The sequence below is a fragment of the Xiphias gladius genome, chromosome 8 (assembly GCF_016859285.1).
Source record: "Xiphias gladius isolate SHS-SW01 ecotype Sanya breed wild chromosome 8, ASM1685928v1, whole genome shotgun sequence".
NCBI lineage: Eukaryota > Metazoa > Chordata > Actinopteri > Istiophoriformes > Xiphiidae > Xiphias > Xiphias gladius.
Genome location: NC_053407.1, coordinates 15,501,871 through 15,522,531, shown reverse-complemented (window position 1 = coordinate 15,522,531; position 20,661 = coordinate 15,501,871). Strand labels below are relative to the sequence as shown.

At 40.7% G+C, this 20,661-nt stretch overlaps 1 protein-coding gene across 1 annotated transcript in view; it reads left to right on the top strand.

Annotated features, from left to right (window-relative positions):
* Window positions 1-5,996: 5,996 nt before the first annotated feature.
* The window catches only part of sema3d (sema domain, immunoglobulin domain (Ig), short basic domain, secreted, (semaphorin) 3D), a 29,738-nt gene continuing 15,073 nt past the window's right edge, over window positions 5,997-20,661 (top strand). Inside the window, exons 1-7 of the mRNA XM_040133289.1 lie at window positions 5,997-6,141; window positions 13,310-13,567; window positions 17,176-17,336; window positions 19,166-19,228; window positions 19,341-19,460; window positions 19,573-19,666; window positions 20,230-20,358. Coding sequence (XP_039989223.1) covers window positions 13,360-13,567; window positions 17,176-17,336; window positions 19,166-19,228; window positions 19,341-19,460; window positions 19,573-19,666; window positions 20,230-20,358 — 775 coding nt within the window. The 5' untranslated portion in view covers window positions 5,997-6,141; window positions 13,310-13,359. The remainder of the gene's footprint in view (window positions 6,142-13,309; window positions 13,568-17,175; window positions 17,337-19,165; window positions 19,229-19,340; window positions 19,461-19,572; window positions 19,667-20,229; window positions 20,359-20,661) is intronic.

The following is a 20,661-nucleotide window of genomic DNA, read 5'->3' as shown; positions in this document are numbered from 1 at the left end:
TTGAACCATGAATGTAGAATTTGGATATATTTTACACAGTGACAACAGCTGATCGAGGGAGGAGAGGTCTCCTTGATAAAATGACACAGTACACAGCTGTGCTGTATCAGACACACTAATATACACTCACAAACTACACAGGGGAGGATGTTATTAAATGTGTTTTGTTCAAAGACTCACAGACCATCTGAGGCAGCATGTCAGCCTCCTCCCTGAAGGTTTAATTCACACTCTATCCTTCTATCATTCTCTCCTTTTGTTTTCTCCTCTCCCTAATAAATATTATTGGCAAATCAGATTAGCTCTACAGATGTTTATTTCACTAGAGAGGAGTTTGAAGGCTTAGCAAGTTCTCAGACAGACGTCAGTTCAACTATTTAGTCTGGATGGCATGCCAAATTTTTTTTTTTTTTTTTCAGAGTTTGTCTTCAAGATTTGACTATTTCTTGCCAGGTGGGAGTGATAGAGTGGTAGAGGTTGTGTTAGGGTCAAAAATATCCCCAAGATCTACTGTCTCCTCTGTGAGTTTGAGTGTCTGTTACACCAGTCTCTGCTGATGATTTCCCTCGGAATAATATTCATTTTTACAAGTCATGGCAAGATAACAGTCATCCATTTCCTAGGACAGCCACTCCCTCCTTCATGATCGGTACTTTCCTCCTCTCTCCTGCAGAAGAAGATAAATGCTGGAGAGAAAGTGATGCTATTATTGGCAGCTCTTCACTTGGAAACATTTGGCACTACCTAAGCGAAACATTTGTGGCTTCCTTTGGTTATTTCCTGTGAAGAATAATGTCAGATACAGAATAATTTCAACATGCTTCTTTATCTGCTCACATTGGAATACCATGTTACCTGTTGACCAGCTGGTATCCAGCACAGACCTGAGACAACAAACAATCAGAAAGGAGAGATGCAACAAGAGAATGAAAGAAAACACTGTATAGGTCACAGGTGTTTTTCTTTCTTTGTGTGTTTTCCAACAACTTCACCTGTAAAACTACTTAGAGATCTAGATTTATTCATCTTCTTAAAACGCTTTTCATCTTTCTCCTCTAGCATGTCTAACAAGGAACATTTTTTTTTGCTTTAGTCTTTGATTTTTATTTTCATCTTTATCTTCTTTTTCTTTTGATGCATACTTTTCTTACAGTAACACCTCTTGGTGTCTCACATTTTCCCCCTGCTTCTCTTCTCCCAGCTGCTATACAGTACATCCCACCTGTTTCTACTTTCAGGTCACTTCACTCCTACTGCAGAGCTTTGTCACTCAATAAGCCACAAAGCTGCATGTTCCTGCGGAAACTAAATAAATAATCCCACGCTCAGACACTTGCCAATCACTAACAAACTCAGAACATAAATAAACAAAATACAGCCAGGGAGAAAAAAAAAACAAATTTTCTCAGTCTGAAACCGTCACTAGTTGTATGTTTTTGCTGCAGTTACAGTCTAATGGGCCTACATGTTTACTGTTTACCTTTGACAGTATAGCTTTGTGAATTTTGAAATGTGTGTGTTTAATTGTGTGTGTATTTGAAAACTTCACTTAATTGGGCTGTGGGTTTATTGTTTAGACTGTGTGGCTGTGATGCTGTTTGCCTCCCATTTAGTCAGGGAAATACAGTCTGGTGGTGTTTTCTTTGGGTCACTGTGTATGCGTATTGGAGGAAGAGAGAACACTCAATGGGTTGGCTTCACAGAAAACGTTTTTTCACGCCTGAGATGAACCAATGTTTGTATAAAAAGTTACAAAACTACTGAGATGTAACAAAGGTTTTATGGGAAGTTACAGCAACAGCAAAGATGCGGTGATGTGTAATTGGGCATCACAGCACATTCACAGCAGTGGTTGAAAGGGTGCTTAAGTCTTTTTACAGTAACGGAAAGCAGTGATACCCTTTATTAAAATATGTCTTGGCAGTAAAATGTAATGTATTTACATATCAAAGATATGTGAGTTTGAAATTATGGATATGTAGGCACTTCATGAATGTTGTAATGTAGATTGTTCAGGTAGTGCAAGGATAACATTTCTTTTCACAGTGAATTCAGTAGACTTTCAGAGCACTGGTAAATTCCTGTTGTACAGTCCTCCATCTTACCAGCTACGTGCTGCAGAGAGGCAGTTATAGTTTGGTCTATGAGTTTGGCAGTGACACCCATGGAGTGAAAAACAGCCATGTGATATATACATTACTGCTGATGTCACCACAACACAGCCATAACCTGGAAGTATGCTGACAACTGCTTGAATGTCGGCCATATAGTTTTATTGTGTTCACTGTCAGCCATCACTTCCACAGTACATTAAAGAGTTTTACTGTTACTTCTCTGGGAACCATGGAAGGAGAAACAAAGCTATACTATACTATATGTGAGTGTGTATGTATGTGGATCCTTAAGGGATCTTTAGACAATGAGGCAGACAGCATGGATATTTATATGATTACAATTAATGATCTGTTTGAGTCCGTTTACAACTCATAAGCAATCAGCTACTAAGAAAAATAAACAATCAAGTAAAAACAGATGCATCACAACATATTACATATGAGAATTTTATGGGGATACTCAGAAGTCCTTCCATGCTTGTTGACATGTCTCATTGAGATCCAATTAATGATCCTTATCCCTAATCATCAATAAGTAGCAATAATTGATAATTAGCTCCGCTCCAGTTTTTTTTTAAAGTACTTCTAGACTGGTGGCAGCTCAAGTAATCAAGATCAGTTAATCAGTTCAAGTCTATTGGCACTAAAGCTTGGAGGCCTGTGTTCGTGTGTTGTGTCCTAAGTAGAGTAGGAGCTCCGTGGGTGACCAGGCCTGGCTGACTGCCCCTCGCTGGAGATCTTCATGATTACTGTTAGAAATTACTCACAGATTGCACTGCATTCACTGTGTGTGACTGTGCACGGGCCGCTCTCCCACACGAGCACCACAAGCCTGTAAGAAAAGTTGTTTCCTTCTCTCAACAACTGAGGAGTGCAAACCTACTAATGGAACATTAATGTCCAAGTTTATAAGAACCTCTGCATTTCAGCCTACTGGAGATCATAACTTAATCTTCAGGGTTTTGCCAACCGCTTTAACAAAACATTGAGATGAAGAGACAGTGAGTATAGACCAAACAAGTGATATATTAGCCTCTTACATGTCTCAAACACTTAATGTTCCAGTGAAAGTGTGTTCAATTTGTTAAGAGTTAATCCCTTTGAATGAGACAGGATTTTACATCCCTAAAGAGAAATCTATGCTCCTCTATGATTTCAGATAACATATTCTTGTTCCTCCAATGTCTGCGATCTTCTTCTGTTTACATTGTAGCAATACCATCGCAGTTTTGGAGAGAGAGTGTCAGCACTATCCAAGATGGTATATTCTTCTGAAAAAGACTACCTGCTGATCTCACATTTCTGCAGCTTCCCACCTCATCCAGAGTGAACAGTTGATCCTCCTTAATGGAGGATCAACTGGATAACAACATTGTAGAAATGACTGGGGATTAGGGGGCTATTCTTTGGTTTGCTTTATGGTTTCTTGCTTTGGTAAATCCTCTCAGTTCACTCACACTCTATGTATCAAGGCATAGGCATTGAAAAAAAAACAAGCTACCATTGTGTAAGTAGTTTACATTGGGGAAAACACAATTAGAATACGTGTGTGCCTATATGTTGTGCACACCAACACATGTACATTCAAACACTTTCTATCTATGTATAGACTGAACATTTACTTTAGAATCATGTTTTGTAATCCCAAACACTAAAATGAAACCAAACCATGATCAGAACCGTAACCAGCCACAGTTTTTCACTTTGCTATATGACTCTTTGACTTTGCATGACAAGGATAAGCAGGCGTTTGCTTGGGACAAATGTCATTGCAAGGAGGCTTAAAAAATTGTGATCGACAATTATGTCGTTCACTCAAAGGCTGATGAACTGCTCCTGCCCCTAATTGGACGAATGGACCACTTGCTGGGCAGTTGTTGGTCTTTGCTCCTGATTTTTAAAAAAACATGGCAGCTGTTCTGGGAACTTTATCAAAATTCTCTTGAACTATCCACCAAAAACAGTTTCTCATTTAAGTTGCAACAAAAAGTGGACAACGTTCTGGTGGTAGTGATGTACATGTCTGTCAGCATCACTCTCTCTTTTTTGATACTATGATTAGGAGTTGGACAGGTCAGAAATTTTTGAAATCCTACAAAGGGACTACAAATAGTTGCTAAACAACATTTGAACATTTCGGGGCACTGCCGTGGCCTAAGGGTTAAGATGCAGGCTGTGAATTGCAGTGCCCTCAGTTTTAACCTTTAGACCTTTGTTGCCCATCTCTTTCCCTCATTTCATATCATCTCTGTACAAAAAACAAACAAACAAAAAAAAACACATGGTTATGTACTCACACGCCCCTCAGTCCATTTCAAATAATGGAAATGATCAACTCTTCATGTGAGAATCTGTAATAAAATCTGTAATAAAAGTACAGAAGCACACACAAAGTTTAGCACAACCCTCGGGAGAATGGACACAGATGGGATAGACATTGGACAGTGTTCAATCTTTTACACAATTTATGTCATCAGTGCTGCTCATCACCATAGGATTTACGCTGTGTGTGCATGAGGAAGTTGCCCTGAGGAAGTGCACACCCTGATACTGAATCTCCCAACAGGGAGGGAGGACACTGTATTAACCTGTTAACCTATAACCTAATCCTTTTAGGTAACTGGCACCCAGTCACATCTGCTAACATACACACCCAGGGCTGGAGTCGGAATAGGTTAATTACTACCAAAGTGCGATAACAATAATATCCCATCTCGTTTTAAGAGTGGGACAGACTGCAGCTCTATTTTCTGGGTCAAACATCTCAGCTTTCACCTTGAATGAGTGTGACCTCTGTATGTACTTGGCTCTGACCCTTCCACAACTTCTGCTAAAAATAAAAGAAAATACGTGTCGATTTGAACTGACTAGTGTCTGTGTGTACATGTAGGAAAGAGCCAAAAAAACCCATGTTTACTTCAAAATCAGACAGGGGATTGAGACTGCACGCTCCTGTCTCGAAGGCAGGCGGCAAAGGCATCCCGCCCTGCAAGATCTGCTGCCTGAATCCAAATACAGCTGTTGGTTCTTTCCACTCATGAGCACTTAAAAGAAACCCAGAGGAGTAAACACCAGGTTCAGAAAGATGAACAGTATAGGCCTTGACTGGACATGCAAACCCACACATCACAAAATTATAAATTATAGGATTACCTCAAAAGCATGACACACATTTCCATGATCACATCCATATGAGTAACTCCCGTTTACTAGAAAATAAGCTCTGTAGATATCCACCCAGTATTCAGATATTCTTATTACGTCTGCCAAGTTTTTCTGTTTGTTTATCGGTTTGTTTGTTGGTTTATTGTCAACAGGATTATGGAAAAAGTACTTGACCAATTTGCAGTGAACTTGGTGGAGGGATGGGGCATAGGCCGGTTTTGGGGCAGATTCGGCGCATTTACTATGAAACTGAGCTTTTTTTCTTTGGAGTCTGGTGTATGTTTTTTGACTCTGGCTCTGGTGAAGGTATGTGGTCTACTGAGTGCCATTCTAGTTCTTTTTCTGTGGTACACAAAACAATCTAGCGACGTCATTGCATCTCAATACATCTATCATATTTGGGCACAACTTTCTACTGAGGCACCCTCAAGGCTTTATAAGTTGTTAATAATGGCCATAATAATGTTCACGCAATCTTTTACTATTGCTGAGGGCCCCATCCCTCAAGGAGCAGAAACATAATTCTGAGTTTTTGGATGGCTGGTTATTCTGTGGCCGGGCGGACACAGAATAACCAGCCATCCAAAAAAACAACAACACACACACACACACACACACACACACACACACACTAGCAGTGCACCAGGAGTTCAAGAGCGCTAGTGTGCGTTTAAAAAACAATTAAGGGGAGTGGAAATATCTGGGGGAAGTATTCAGTTTATCCATCCACTTCTCTTTTGGTCGGGACGAGGTTGTGCACGTGTCACGCTACTTTTGGTCGTTTCTCTCTCAGGAGGCTGAAGCTGCTGTCCACGGCGTGGGCATGTGTTGCATGTGAGAGGAGACGAAGCTGAGTGCGCAGGTAAGAGGAAAATCATAACAACAACGATAGCGTAAAGCACGTGCCGTTTATTTCAAGCCTTAGACATCTGTGTCGCTGCGGAGCGTAAATTCATGCACTGTTTTCATGGTATTTACTCAGCTACTGCCTTTTTCCCGCTTCACCGCATTAAAGCAATTAACCGAGGTAACTTGACATTAACTATATTTTTTAGAATATAAAGTGGATTTCCTAAAGGACATCTCTTCGTACAGGTTTTCGTTTCATTTAACTTCATGTTGTTTAACTTCATATGATATACTGTTTGACACAATAGAGTTTGTAGATTTGACTCTATGGCTTTGTAGACATTTTTTTTTCTAGATTTACACACTTTCCTTTTCTTTAAACGTGTCTTTGTATATATTTTAACATTTGATATTTTTGACAACTTCTCCAACTTGAAGTTCTGCAGAGAAACCTACAAATTTTTCAAACTTCAAAACCAGGATTTTAAGTGTATATATATCTCCAAAATGTCAACCTTTTAAGAAATTCAGAAATGCTATTCACTAGAGAGCAGTAATCCTTCTAACTGTGTGAAAAGTCATCATGTGTAGGGGGTATTTCAATAGGATAGAGGATCGTCAATGTGAAATTCATGTATTTTTGTTCAGTCTGTTCATCTGCTGCAGTTGGCTTTTCAGCTTCAAATTAATGCATCAATATTTCATTTTTAACCACCGAGAGATCTGTGGAGATACATATATATTAGGAGTTGGTTGAATGGCAGGGGGTTAGTGTGGGGGCTCCGAATAGTCTCAAATTGAATGTGACTAGATACTCTTAAACAGCCAAGCCCCCCCCCCCCCCCAAACCCCCACCGATCCAGAGAGAATCCATAAGAGATCTAGAGTACATTAAACATGTTGTAGTGAACATACTTACTTTACTTATTGAGCTCATTGTATGTGTGTATACTGTATTTCTGTGGTTTACTGTGCAGCAGAAAGGAATAAAAAACAGTCCTGTAGTTATTTAGCCATCCTTCTCTTGCCTGTATATCTAACTGTCTCAAGGACCCACTCTTCCCTTACTGCTCTTCTAAAGGTTTATCTTACTCCCTACAAGGAGCTTTGGGTCAAGCGGGTTGTTGTGAGGGAAGGGAAAGAAACTGTTGAAGGAAGGCGGAGAGAGGGAGAAATTGCAGTTGGGTGGATATTGATTTCTCTGGCAGTGTTTCAGGGCTTTCGATCAGCATGACTGAGGTAAATAAATGATTTCTGCTTCAGGCCACAGAAAGACAACTCAGAAAATCTTGTCTGATTTTCTCCTTTAAACACAGTCCAATAATTACGTCAGTGAGATGGTGTCTGCCAGGCATACTAAATACAGACTGCTGTATGAACAGGCAGCTACAGGTTTACTTGACTGGGGATGGGGCAGGCTGAGGACTGCCGCTGAAATCATAGCCTGGAGATGTATGCTCGTGAGCTCTGAGGACTTTGAAGGGACGTTTGCGAGGTGAAAACACACTTTGTGGCTGAAACTGTATCCTAATCTCATCTTTGTGAGAGCTCTGGTATGATTGGGAATGTAGATTTGATAGTAGGATATTATGAGAGACTGAGTGAAAGCTTTTGGTGGGGTATGTGGGTTTGTTTCTGCACTATATCAATCAGTTCAAACCCATGCTGTGCTAACCCCGAACCCCCTGTGTACTTTACTTCACGCCTGTTCTGTGTGGCATGCATGGACTGATCCAAAATTACTCTAAAAATCACATTGTCGATATTCAGCTGTGTTTTGAATGGCCTACAGCTCAATTCCTGTGCTCTGTGACAGCATCATGCAGCTAATGCGGAGGCTTTTTCCTGGACGGTGATGAAAACTAAAAACTCAATGAGTGCTTTCTTAAAACGCAACAGGTTTTGGATGGAAAGTGTTATTAAAACATACCTATCCATGCTGCACCCTGGCGTAGCCTTATAAGGTCATGTTTCCAGAATTCTTTAGTGGAGACGAAGTAGCAAGGGCACCTTTACTGCAGTGGTGATGTTAGTATATTTAGAGAGCCTACAGCGGCTAGGTGCCAATGACTTGCAGACAGACAGCCTGGCTGGGTTTGCCTGCCCTGCAGCTCTGTGGCCTCTGTGTTTCCCCTGTCTGGAATGAACTGTATTGAGGCTGGTGTGGAGATGACCACATAACAAAAGCCTTCCCAGGATTGAGAAAGAACAATAGATTTACTTCCCACATTTGTAGAAGACAGTAATGCTCTTGAGAAGGGTCGTTGCATAGCTTACATGGGTGTACCCTTGTATCCTCAGGCATTCAGGAGAGAAGTGGGAGCACTTACAATCTTCAGTCACTGTTTTCATGCCCTATTTCTTCCACCTGCCTACTTCACGATGGTATTAATTTACACACACACATATGTTCATACATGGAGACACTCATACACATTCAAAATTTCACGTCATGCCCTGTTCAGCATGTGTAGTTACTTGGTTTGTTGTCCCTTATCAACAAACTAATCGCTAATGTTTATGTATATGGCGCTGTCTTGGTTACATGGTTTGCTCTCTGTTTTGAACCGCCACTCGACTTTTTTTCCACTTCATGTTTTTCCGTGTCCATCCCCTCTATATGGAAGAGATAAACCAAAGGTTCCAGTATCACTTCCCGGCTGCACTCTCCCACCCTTCCATTCACCCGTGGTGTGACAGCAGACCTGAGCTGGCACCGTCTCATTGAATACGGCTGATCTGAGGAGCTGTAGGCTCTGCCTTCTATTCGACAACGAGTGGAGGATTAAACCGCAACATTAAACATAAAGCGAGTCTTTAACAAAGACAGCACAAGCACTATTATCTGGCTGTGGTGTATTTGGTTACAGCACCAGCAGTTGCTAAGAGTATTCTCTTACCACTCTTTTCAGATAACAGCTTAGGGAGGAAGAAAATGTGGACAGGACCTCAGGGTTGGAATTTTATCCATCTCCTTCGGTTTTTCCCCACAGACACGCTCTTCACTTCCAAAACGCACGGAATTCCGCAGGAATGTCCTCTTGTCTGGGTATTACCATTCACTGATTTCATGCATTGAGGTTTTAAGCAATGTGTGATTGTCATGTGATATCTGTTTTTTTAATGTAGTGTTGCTAATGTGTTTATATGATTCAAAACAGGGCCCGAATGATTCGCTCTGAGAAATCCTTATGTAAACTCTTTTGCTAGGGCAGTGGAGTTAACTGTCAGGAGTCCACCGAGTGAAGGGGCATTTTGAAATCAGGCAGCCTGTGGATATCTGATTTATAGGATTTATTAGAATGTAAACAGCTGCAGGAAATACAGACTTTCCTAATGGCAAGGGATCAAATGATCCCTGTTCTAGTCCATGGAGAGGTATTAGATATCACTACCTAACATGTCTTGCACTATGCATTCATTCATGATTTAGGGCTAATTTACTGCAGCATTTTAAACTTCAAAGCCCACCTTTGTCTCGATCACCATGTTTGGATGATTGAATTTTGAGTGGTTTTTTTTGGAGTTTTGCGGGGATATTTTGGCAGTTTTTTTTACATTCATTTTTCAGAGTGATATTTAATTTCCCAAGAGATGAGCATGCTGCACTGATACACATGGTGTTTCATTCAGATAAATTGTGGTAATGTTTGTGCTTAAAGTCTAAAATGAAGCACAGCTTGCTGCCTTGATGTTTTCTTTATGACTTGAGTAAACAAATTACAGAAAATGAGCAAGTGATACCATAAATGTTGCCAAAAAGCTTTAGTATGTTGGTTGAGGTTTTTGATTTCAGTTCAGAATAATCTTACATTGCCACAAAGATCACATTTCATGTTTACTTTTCTGGCAATAGTTACTTCTCAGCATACAGTAAAACACAGTGAGATCTGCACCAAGTGTGTGTGTTAGCAAAATAGTTTGGACAGGTGTTAGAAGATGTTGGAACCTTCAGATCAATATTACTACTTTTTATTAGCAGAATTTGGACATAAAGCTGACAGTATTATGTTTCTAAAAGTCATTTAGCTTGTTATAGAAAGTGAAACAACATATCATTCCCCTAAAATATATAGTATGTTACAGTGCCAAGACATTAAGAGTAAGAGTGGTGCTTGCCTGTATTTGAACATTGTTGTTTTTCTGTCTTTACTGCTATCTGTAACTGGAGTTATAGCTAACAGAACAACTTTAAAATGTAATGCTCCTTGCATGTGCTTTATAGTTTGTGTTTTGTGAAAACACAAACAGTGTGGTCCAGTGGCAGTCCTGTATTTTCCCTATGAGACATGAACTTACACAGACTCACAGGGGAGTTACATGCTTGCTTAAATGCAGGGCAAAAAAAAAGAAAAAAAAGATGACTGACTGTTGCCAAGAAAAACAACAAATGTCTTGAGAGCTAGAAACAATTACCTATGTTGTTATGCCAGGTCAGTGCCTGTGGTCAGGGAATAAAGACAAATAGCTGTGCTAATGCACTCTGTCCTGTGGAGATGGAGGGGCTTGATAATAGCGTACTCTACGGAGCACCTGGGTGTTACTAAATGCCTCATTGGGGGTGGTCTCAGTGTGAGAATGCCCATGGCCAGAGCACTTCTTCACAATCTGCTCCTTCCTCACGACTGCTGACAGCTTCTACTGAAACATATTTTATCTTTTAAAAGTTCAGCTACTTTAAATTTCTTATCTAGCATCCACATTTCTTGATTTTGGAGCATTGTTGATTGATGGCTGCTGGTGAATGGTTGTTTTATGGCACATATGCACTGTACTTGTTTGATGCTGAGGCCAAATCGTAAAAGCCAGTTTATTTGAGGAGGTGATACTTGTAAGATACTATATGCTGGGCACCAGCAGCACTATACTGGCCTGCCAGCTTTAAATCTGTCACCATTGCCATCAGGTTTGTTTCCCATTACCCCCTGCACCGTGTGCTGGCCATGCTGCCAAACGCAACAGGGACTCTAGCTGCCAGGAAACAGGAGTGTTAGCTTAACCCACATGGCACAAGCCGTCTGTTTATCTTCCTCCTAATCTCTGTCTTTTTTACTATTTTTTTTCTATCTCTCTTTTCATCTCTATTATTCACTCTTTCTGCAGTATTGATTGACTGGCTTGCATACACTTTGTCTTTCCTCGCTGTAGTGTGTGTTGGTCTCCTGTTGTCATCCCTTCTCAACAGATGGAGAGTTTTTAATGCTCCTCTTCCAACACTTAAGCTCTCTCCTTTGTTTGGGGGCCATTCTTCTAGAGGGTTGCTGCACAGGCCTGTACTGCTGATAGATGTGGGCACTCAAGCGGTGAAGAGAGATACATTACTTGAACGCCACTCACTTTGGTGAAATCATGTCACTGATCCCCTTAAGATACTGTTGGGAGGACAAGCCCCACCACCAGAGCTATCGCTGTCGCTCACAAAGTGTGCAAAGACTGCACAGATTGAAACCTTCTCGCTGTCTCACTCTCTTTGGTGATTGCCCATCCATCACACACAGCTCTATATCTGTATTTCTAACCCTGAGGGTGTGAAGGTGCCTCAATTTGTCATCCTAAGTAAACAACAGTCTGTTTATCAGGGTCTTATCCTCTCCAGTTTAAAGCCACAGGGTGCTTGAATGGGTGCCACTCTGCCCTGATACTCCGTAATGAGCTCAAATTTAAAATACCACATTACAAAACTGGACAGGAAAAATAAATGAGGTTAAATGTTATATGAAATAAAATATATTTTACAGCTTGTATCTGTCTGCCAACATGCCGTAGTATATTTTATTATGCAGTGCAGGTCTGTGTGCGTAGGTGAGAATGAATACATTGGCTCAGAATGTCAGCTTTCATAAATTCCTAGGTGCTGCCTAGACAGTATTTTGCCCGAGTGGTGATTATGTGTTTTCTTGTCTATGTGTTCAAATCCTCCAACTGGAAGCATCATGCTTGGCCTCAGTATTTGAGATATGTGAGTGTGTTTGCCACAGCAGGTCTATTAATTTAGGTTGACATTGTTTATGTTGTCACAAGACAAGTTGATGTATGCTATCCGGGTTGGGGGTGGAAGGAAAGTAATGAGGGAGATGTAGCAATAATGTCTGAGGGGGGAGACATTCTTTCGATGCATTCATTAATTCCCTCATCGATTGACTGGTTAATTAGTACCTAGATGACTGTGGAAAAAAGTGCAGGAATGTAGGCCAAGTAACAACTTCGTACGATGTACCACTTTTCTTGAGATGGCACAAACATACTACTAATTTGTATGTTATTGTGCTGATTTGCACTTAATTCTGAGTAAATCAGTTAACAAAGGAAAGAAAATTCTTTCTGCCAACTGATATTGTCAACTGCATGCCCAACAAAATATCCTATCTCCTGTGATGCTCCTGTGAAGGGGTGTAGTTGTATGCATATCACATGCAAGGCTATGGACGTGTGTGCAAGGCTATTGGAAATCGGGTTTAATGAAAAGAGAAACACCTACATGCTAACTCCAAACCACAAGTTTATATAAATGGGCAACTGTTACTACCGTCACTACTTTGTTCATTTACTGCACACAGCTCACGTTCTCCTTGCTTATTAGCGACATAAAAGCCAGTTAATGTTCCCATGACTGTTCAATCATACAGCTCACTTTTCACAGAGTTTGAACTAATGTCTTTGCTACAGGCCTCTTTAATGCACTGTGAAGTCCTAGATAGGACATGGCCCATTTTTTTACAGGACATAAAGGAGGAGCTGACAGGGTCATCAGCCAGTGCTAAAACTATTGGCAAGTGTCATTTAGCTAGAGAATTAAATGAGTTATCCATGTGAAAAGGAGATGGAGGAGAGAGAGAAAGTGAAAGAGGCATGGCCCGGTGAAAGATAGCAGAAAGTGACTGTTTTGTTAGCCTGACCTTTGTTTTGAGCAAACAGATTTAAAGGTGACACAAAAGGAAAGCCAGTGACAGGCAACAGCTGATGCTGGATGGTCAAAGAGAGGGAACATGCCTGTAGGGCTCCATGGTGAAACAGCTGAATAGTCACAACAGAAACGTGTGTACATATCCTGCATAAAGTTAGAAGAGACTGCACACACGCTCATGCACACACACACACACACACACACACACACACACACACACACACACACTTACGATTGCTCCTCCCTAGCTTGACTCTTTACACCGGTCTCCCTTCAGGGTTGCAGAAAAGGACAGAGTGAAAACGGAACTGGACAAGTCCATACACCATGAAGAAAGAGGAATCTGGTAATCAGATTCTGAATGAAGTTGGGGCTCTGTTCTGCATGTCTGGCAGTAATAATGACGGCAAAGGGAAGAGGATTAAGGTACTATCCCATCCTGGGGTCCCATTAGTGGGACTGATGTTTTTGGCCACCCTCCCTTTTGGAGCAAGCATCAAACAGAGTGTCCCCAGGGTTAAACTCAGCCACAAAGGTAAGAACTGAAATATTGTTGATTTGTCTGATAATTTTATTGTTATTACATATTTCCATTTACTTTCATACCATTTAAGTTTTTTACTTTTTGAGAGCAAAATAAAGTTTGGGTAATTTGAGGTCATTTTGTATATTTTATCTCTTGGAAACAACCTTCATCATCAGTACACTCGCACCTACCTGGAGTTACAAATGACTCTGATTCACACTGATGGTTCCCTTGTGTTTTTGTCTTTTCCATCCATTTTTTTCTATTAGTGTCTAAGCCATTCTGTGTGCTTTTTCTTAAGCCATGTTTAGCTTTATCTATCTTTCTGGGTAACATTTTACCCTCAATTGTCTCTATTTCTCTTGTGACTTTGTGCACATAGCCAAGAAGAAAAGTGAAAAGAGAGATTAGCACACTTTGTCACACTGTTAAAGTAGAATGAGAGATTTAAGATCCACTTATAGATCCATTAGCCCACTTCATAATTCCCTGTATGTCACTTTTCATGAGCACAAGAATGTTTCCTGGCCACTTTTTGTGAAACAGGGAGACAATCTCTTAATCCTCTCATCAAGATGAAATCTTTGTTACAGTAACCTGAAATCAGGTTTATTTTTTGAATATTTATGATGGGAATGACAAAATGGCAAAGGTCCAGTCCTTTTAAGTCTAAGTCATATGCAGAACATACATTTCATGTTGATGCTTTTGGTCCATGGGAGACGGTCGTTCAATCTGCTGTGTAGATATTAGCCAGTCTCAGCAATGTGCACTGTGTCCATGTGTTTAGTTTTGCGTCAACTGAGTCTGTTTGTTTTGTGCCACCGAGGAGAAGCTAAATTATTGCTCCCCTTAAAACCCATTCTAAACTCCAGTGCAAACTTCAACTTCAAAGTCTCCATCCCTCATGCTATGTATCAGCTGCACACAACCACACAATGAACTTCATTCTTGCTCCATAAAATTGAATCCCCACTTTGACCTAAAAGTAAACTCACTCTGACTTCACCCTCCAAAATCTCTCTTCTGGTCAAAGGCTTCCAAACCCAGTATGGCTGGAAATAGATACACATGTATGGCCTGACTGTCCAACATAAATATATGTAAGTAGCTGCAGGAATAATGATTGCTAGGGACAGTGTTTACTCAGCAGTTAGGCTAGTATTTAGCTCCACAGTTTGTTTTATTTTATGTTTGTTCCAAACCAACCAGATGATAAAAAGGAGCAGTTCCTTATTTCACATATGGTCGTATTTTATTGGGCCTAGATATTTGAGACCACTGATATTTTTTTGATATTATGTCAGAATGTGTGTCTTGGCTTTGCTTCACCGTGTTGACTATGAGCACGACTGACTAAACTGTTCATTCAAGAAAAAGACCTCAGATTAACAACAGTAGAACAATGTCCATGTTTGGCTCTCTCAGTCAGTGACTAAAGCAAAGGAGAATCCATCAAAAGCCAAATCCCCTCCAATCCAGTGCACACATCATGCACACAGCTTGTCATCATCTCATCAGTGCACACTGCTTGAAAGCATCACCACCCAGCAGTGATCACTCTTCAAACATCACATTGCATCACCTTCCTGTGAAAGCACAGCTTCAATGAGTGCAGGGTGAAACGATCAAAGTGAAATCATCCCTGATTGAGTGAACACCTACAAACAACTGCTTTCTACTCCAAACTTGTGAAACTTTGATGGAAGTTAGTTATTTCTCAATAACTATCCTCCACTTAGTGAGCCAATTAACTTAGTAACAACAATTCAAAAAAAATTTCAGTGAATTAAATCTGGTTGTTCTTGAGCTCACAATTCTTAGCTTCTTATCAACGTGACTTCTGGACCCAACATTTGATATTGGCTGTGACGTTACTCTGTGTATTCTGAAACCATGAACAGAACATCCTAGGCAGCATATTGATGGCAGTCCGAGGCTGTGATCATGCAGCATGAAAACAGCAGCCTCATTTCAGCTAGCTTAAATGAAGCTACAATGATCAGTAGGTTACCTCTAATGAATATTGTGCTAATTCAAAAAAATTATGTGACTTTTGTCCCAGCACATATGGCCAATTCATACACAGCACCATCACAGAAATGTATCTTTCCCAGTTTGTGCTCTCATTTCAACACGTCAGACAAAAGGCAGGGATGTGGTTGATAAAGCAATGCCTTACTTATCCTGGGTTAGGTGGTCTACATGTGTACAATATCAGGCATTATAGTATTATAGATCTTAAGTCTAGTTTATCAAAAGAGCCTAAACCTGTTGGCAGCAAGCCAGCTTGGTGATATCTTACTTAAACCCGCAGCAGAGGAGCTAATGAAGAGCTGTTGAGGGAGCTGAGGGCTCTCTTCCTTGGAGAGAGGTGTGAAGCACTACCCTAAGCATCAACAGCTAAGCGGGCTGTTTCAATGGGCTCATAGTGCTGTGTGTTTATAGAACAGATTAGCGTTAGCCAAGGCCTAGCAGGCGTAATCTCTCTGTGAGGTTTAGTCTGCTGCTGTGGGCAAGATATGTATGTAGGGGTGAAAGATGGGAGCATGTGGGGGGTGCTGTGTTTGTGAGTTTGTGTATAGGAGGAGGTATTAATCAGGATTACGTGGTGTGGAGCGGTCCTAGAAGTTCAAATATCGGAGGTTGGTAACCTTTCCAGTCCTTCACACCAAGAGGGTAATCACAATGTCAGTCCTTTAGGAGTGACTCCCATAGGACTCCCACGCATTGAGACAGTGTTTATTCAAGGCGTGTTGCTAAAAAGAGCCTGGTGATAGAAGAGATTTCCTCAGATCAAGGAGATCAAGGACAAAATACTTCAATCAGAATGTAGTCAATTTTCAGCTCTCTTTATAGTAGACTGTGGGAGCTGGGAGTCCAAAAACAAACCAATAATAATTGAAACAAAGCCTATTTATTTTTTTTTAACTCTTTATATACAGTATATCTAAAGCCTTACCTGTATAAATCATATAAAAGTCAACAGCAAACTATACCATCATCAAATGGTTGAGCAGCAGGTATAACACCTGCTCTCATCATTATCTAATCTCATATGCCCATGGCAGGCATATGCTATAGCCACAGCTCATGATTATGAAGATAATAAGTCATCTGCAAATGAGGTCTAGTCAGGCAAGACTTGGTAGAGAGACGGGTCGTATTTAGTATAACTAAATCCCGATCTGCTTGTACACAGCTGGTTTCAAGTTGAGAGATATCTTCATGATTAATGAAGTAGCTATGAAAATACCCTGATAAAGGTATGCATAACTAAAGTAATGTGTTGTTGAAGTCTCTGCTACTGTATCCTTTCTCTATCAGTGTGTGTAGCCAAGGTGTTGAACCATAGAGGATTAGGCAGCTTCAAATCAAGCCGAGACACGTTTGTAGCCTAGAAGAGGAGACCTAGTGCTTGTCTTTGGGATTTGGGTGCAGAGAATAACTTAAACTTGACAGCGTAATCCTGCTGCTGAAATATTTTTTTTCATCTCACTGTAATTCAATGCTAGATGGTGCAGTTTTAAATCTAAGCTATGTGCATACACTAAATGCGGGTATTTTTCAATCTCTTTGTCTCTTTGTCTGTCTGTCACTCTCTGTCTCTGGGCCAGAACTGCTGCAAGCTGGCAGTGTATCTCTGTTTTTGGGCCCCTCAGATGGCCTCCACTCCCACTCGCTGCTGTTGGATGAGGAGAGAGGTCGTCTTCTGTTGGGAGCCAAGGATCACGTCTACTTGCTTGACCCTGACAATCTGACCAGAGCCCCCAGAAAGGTACATGGCACTGGGAAGAGCACAGTACAGGAATGTGCAAATTAGATGTAGAAAGATACAGAACGATCCAAACACTAGTGCAACAACTAAACAGCAGCTTTTGGTTTTGTAGCTTTTCAGGCCATTTGCTATACTTGAGTGGCTGTTTAGGTAGACTTGAAGTGTTTACAGCAGTTTTAAGAATCCCCACACCCTCTGAGAGAAGGATGGTGCTGGAAAAAAATCAAGTTGGGACAGGAGATGGAGAATCTCCTCTGCACACAGTAACTGACCCAATCCTCAGACATGCAAAATCACACTTGGAGTCACTTGAGATATCCTAATTACCTTTGTTATTTGCTGTGAGCACCTCATTATTATGGAGACAGTCATTTAGCTTTAGCTCATGACACTTATTCCTGTCTTGCCATTAAGTGGGGTGATGTGAGGTGTTATTTTTCCATTACTGTGTTGCTGAGCTGGAATGCTCTCAGCTGTGTATTGTTTTAGAGAAGAGCTCACCTTTCAGTCAGCAGCAGTCTGAAAGTGTCTGTCTGGTGAGTTCAGTCTCATCCTGTTAGACGGCACAAGCACATACAGATACAATTGCACACATAAATTATATGCACTTTTACGGAGCACGCACACTTGTACATTTACACAAACACACAAATGAATTTGGATGGATGCCATATGTTAAAGTTTGTAGATGTGAGTGTGTGTTTATGCAGCTGAGGTTGATGACAAGTGGGACCACAGTGTTTATTTGATCCGTATCTAGTTGTTATAACTCTCAGTCGTGCTCTCAGAGTGTCCCCTTTTTGTTGCCTCACTGGTCATTGATACTGATTGGAGATAGGCACCAAAAGTTTAATTTTCTGACCCTTTTGGGACCAGCCTTTGACAGTGAAAATGATCTAGAGATACAAACTTGGTGTTCATCAGTTAATGAAGTGGCATACCTGGAGAAAGACCCTCAGGCACTAAAACACAGTTGATACATTGATTTTCAGGAGATAGCTGTGATGTTGTTAACTTTTGATCACAGTGTTAAATTATCCCCATATGCTGTGGTAAACCTAGACCACTGATCATTTCATATTCCGGGTTTCAAAACCAGTATAAGGCCTTACACAGGCCATACACTGTACTCAGTCAAAACATCACATTGTCACACTGGTTTTCTGTATGAATTCCTCAGCGGCATGCAATGATTTGGAATCATGAGATGTATTAATATTTGTGACGGTGTGTTTGCATGCGTATCAAGGCTCTGTCGAACCATGAATAAGTTTGGCGATAGCTCTCCTTGGTAGGATTTAGGGGAGGTAACACACTAAGCACATAAGCCTTTTATAACACATGTGTGAACATGGTGGGGCACGTTGAAGGGACACTGGATGTTATATGTCCATTGCTCTCCCATACCAGCACCTGGGGGTGTTAATTATTGTAAAACTGAGATCTGTTGTTTAATAACCCCAAAATGTGGCACAGGTGGATAAAAATAAATGAAATGCAAAATGGAAAATAATTAATTATAAAACATAAAAGTTCAAAAGGAAAAAAAGGAAAAAATAGGCTAATGAAGGTAAGTTAAGTATTGTTTCTTTATACAGAGGGTATACAAAGCACCGCAACAGTCTGGTACAGATTTAATGAAAGCGTAAATGACAGTTTCCAAGTTTTTCGTAGATTTAAAAAGCTCTAATATTAAAATCTTGAATTAAAGTATCAGATAAATAGAAAATAAATGTAAGAGGACTGATTGGAAATATGAGGTTAAAGGCTCACATGTTGGCTATATTATGAGATGTGAAATATTTTTCTTTTTATTTATCTGTCATTAGATTCACTGGCCTGCTCCCCGGGACAGAGTTGAAATGTGCAAACTTGCGGGCAAAAATGCAAATGTAAGTGCACAAAATTTGTACACAACTGTGTGTTGTAACACACAGCATACCCGTTAAATAAGGCTTTCGGTTATAGTTCATCCTGCTCTTTTTCTTTCCCTGCTTGTCCCAGTTGGAGTGTGCTAACTTTGTAAGGGTGCTCCACAACTACAATCGAACACACGTCTATGCCTGTGGGACGGGAGCCTTCCACCCCATTTGTGCTTTCATTGAAATCACTGGGTGCAGAAAGGTAAAGTGTATATATAAGGGAGTGAATCTCAGCAAGAATAAATTTGGCAGGAGTTCAGGATTTGGATTAAAATGTTATGAAATGTAATATTAGCCTTCTTTTCGTCTCTCAGGATGGTGTGTTCCACCTGCTGTCTAGTACGGTGGAGTCTGGCAGGTTGAAATGTCCTTTTGATCCCTTGCAGCCATTCACCTCAGTCCTCACTGGTAAGATGAGCCATCACACAATACTTTAGCAGTCCTCTGCCTGCGTTATCTCTCATGCACCAGACTTTTACCACTGCACAGCCAGATATCCCCAGGAATGAGCGATGTTTCTCCTCACGTCTCCGCTCAGTCGACTGAGTAAATTTGTATTCATGTATCTGTTTTCCCAGCACTTTTCTTCAAATTATTTTGGTCAAGAAAGAGGCAAGTGGACATTTCTCAGGCCGCAGCAAAGTTACTAGGCAGAGAGTTTTTGAGCCTTATCTGCCTTTCATGTTTGTTTCTTGAAATCTTTCTCAGTCTGTGTTTTTATTTTATTTTATGGGTTCACTGAGGTAAGCCAGTGAAATGGTAGAATCTAAATAATGAATGTAAACTATCCAATCTGTTTTCTGATGATGTTTTATATGGTGTACATATTAAACAGAATTGTTAAAAAAAATAAAATGAAGAGGTGATTCTAATTCGATTTTTCATGTACAATAATGTACTGTATGTGCTGGTTTCTTTTTCTGGATATTTTGATGTCATAATTGACTGACTTTTCTCTGTAATTGGTCCAGATCAGTACCTGTATGCAGGCACATCTTCAGACTTCCTAGGCAAAGACACAACGTTCACCCGCTCCCTCGGCCCTCCACCTGACCAGCACTACATACGCACAGACATCTCTGAAGACTACTGGATCAATGGTACAAACGTGCTTGCAGATATCCACATGAATGCGCCGAGTGCCCTCAAAAGTTGTTATTGCTTTCTCTCCAAACTTCCAGCCTCTCTCCTGACACAAAGAGCCTCTCTGTGCCCTCAGGATGGTTATTGGCATTCCAGCGCAGAGGAAACAACACACTTATTCATTTAGCTGGAAGTTTAATATGAATGCCGTAGCTGGACAGGGACCACACCTACAAGGGAATTTACAGTGTGCCACAAAGTTCACGGTCTGAGTCACACAACCGCATGGCCCCACATAGACGTGCACGCGTGGCCATGCA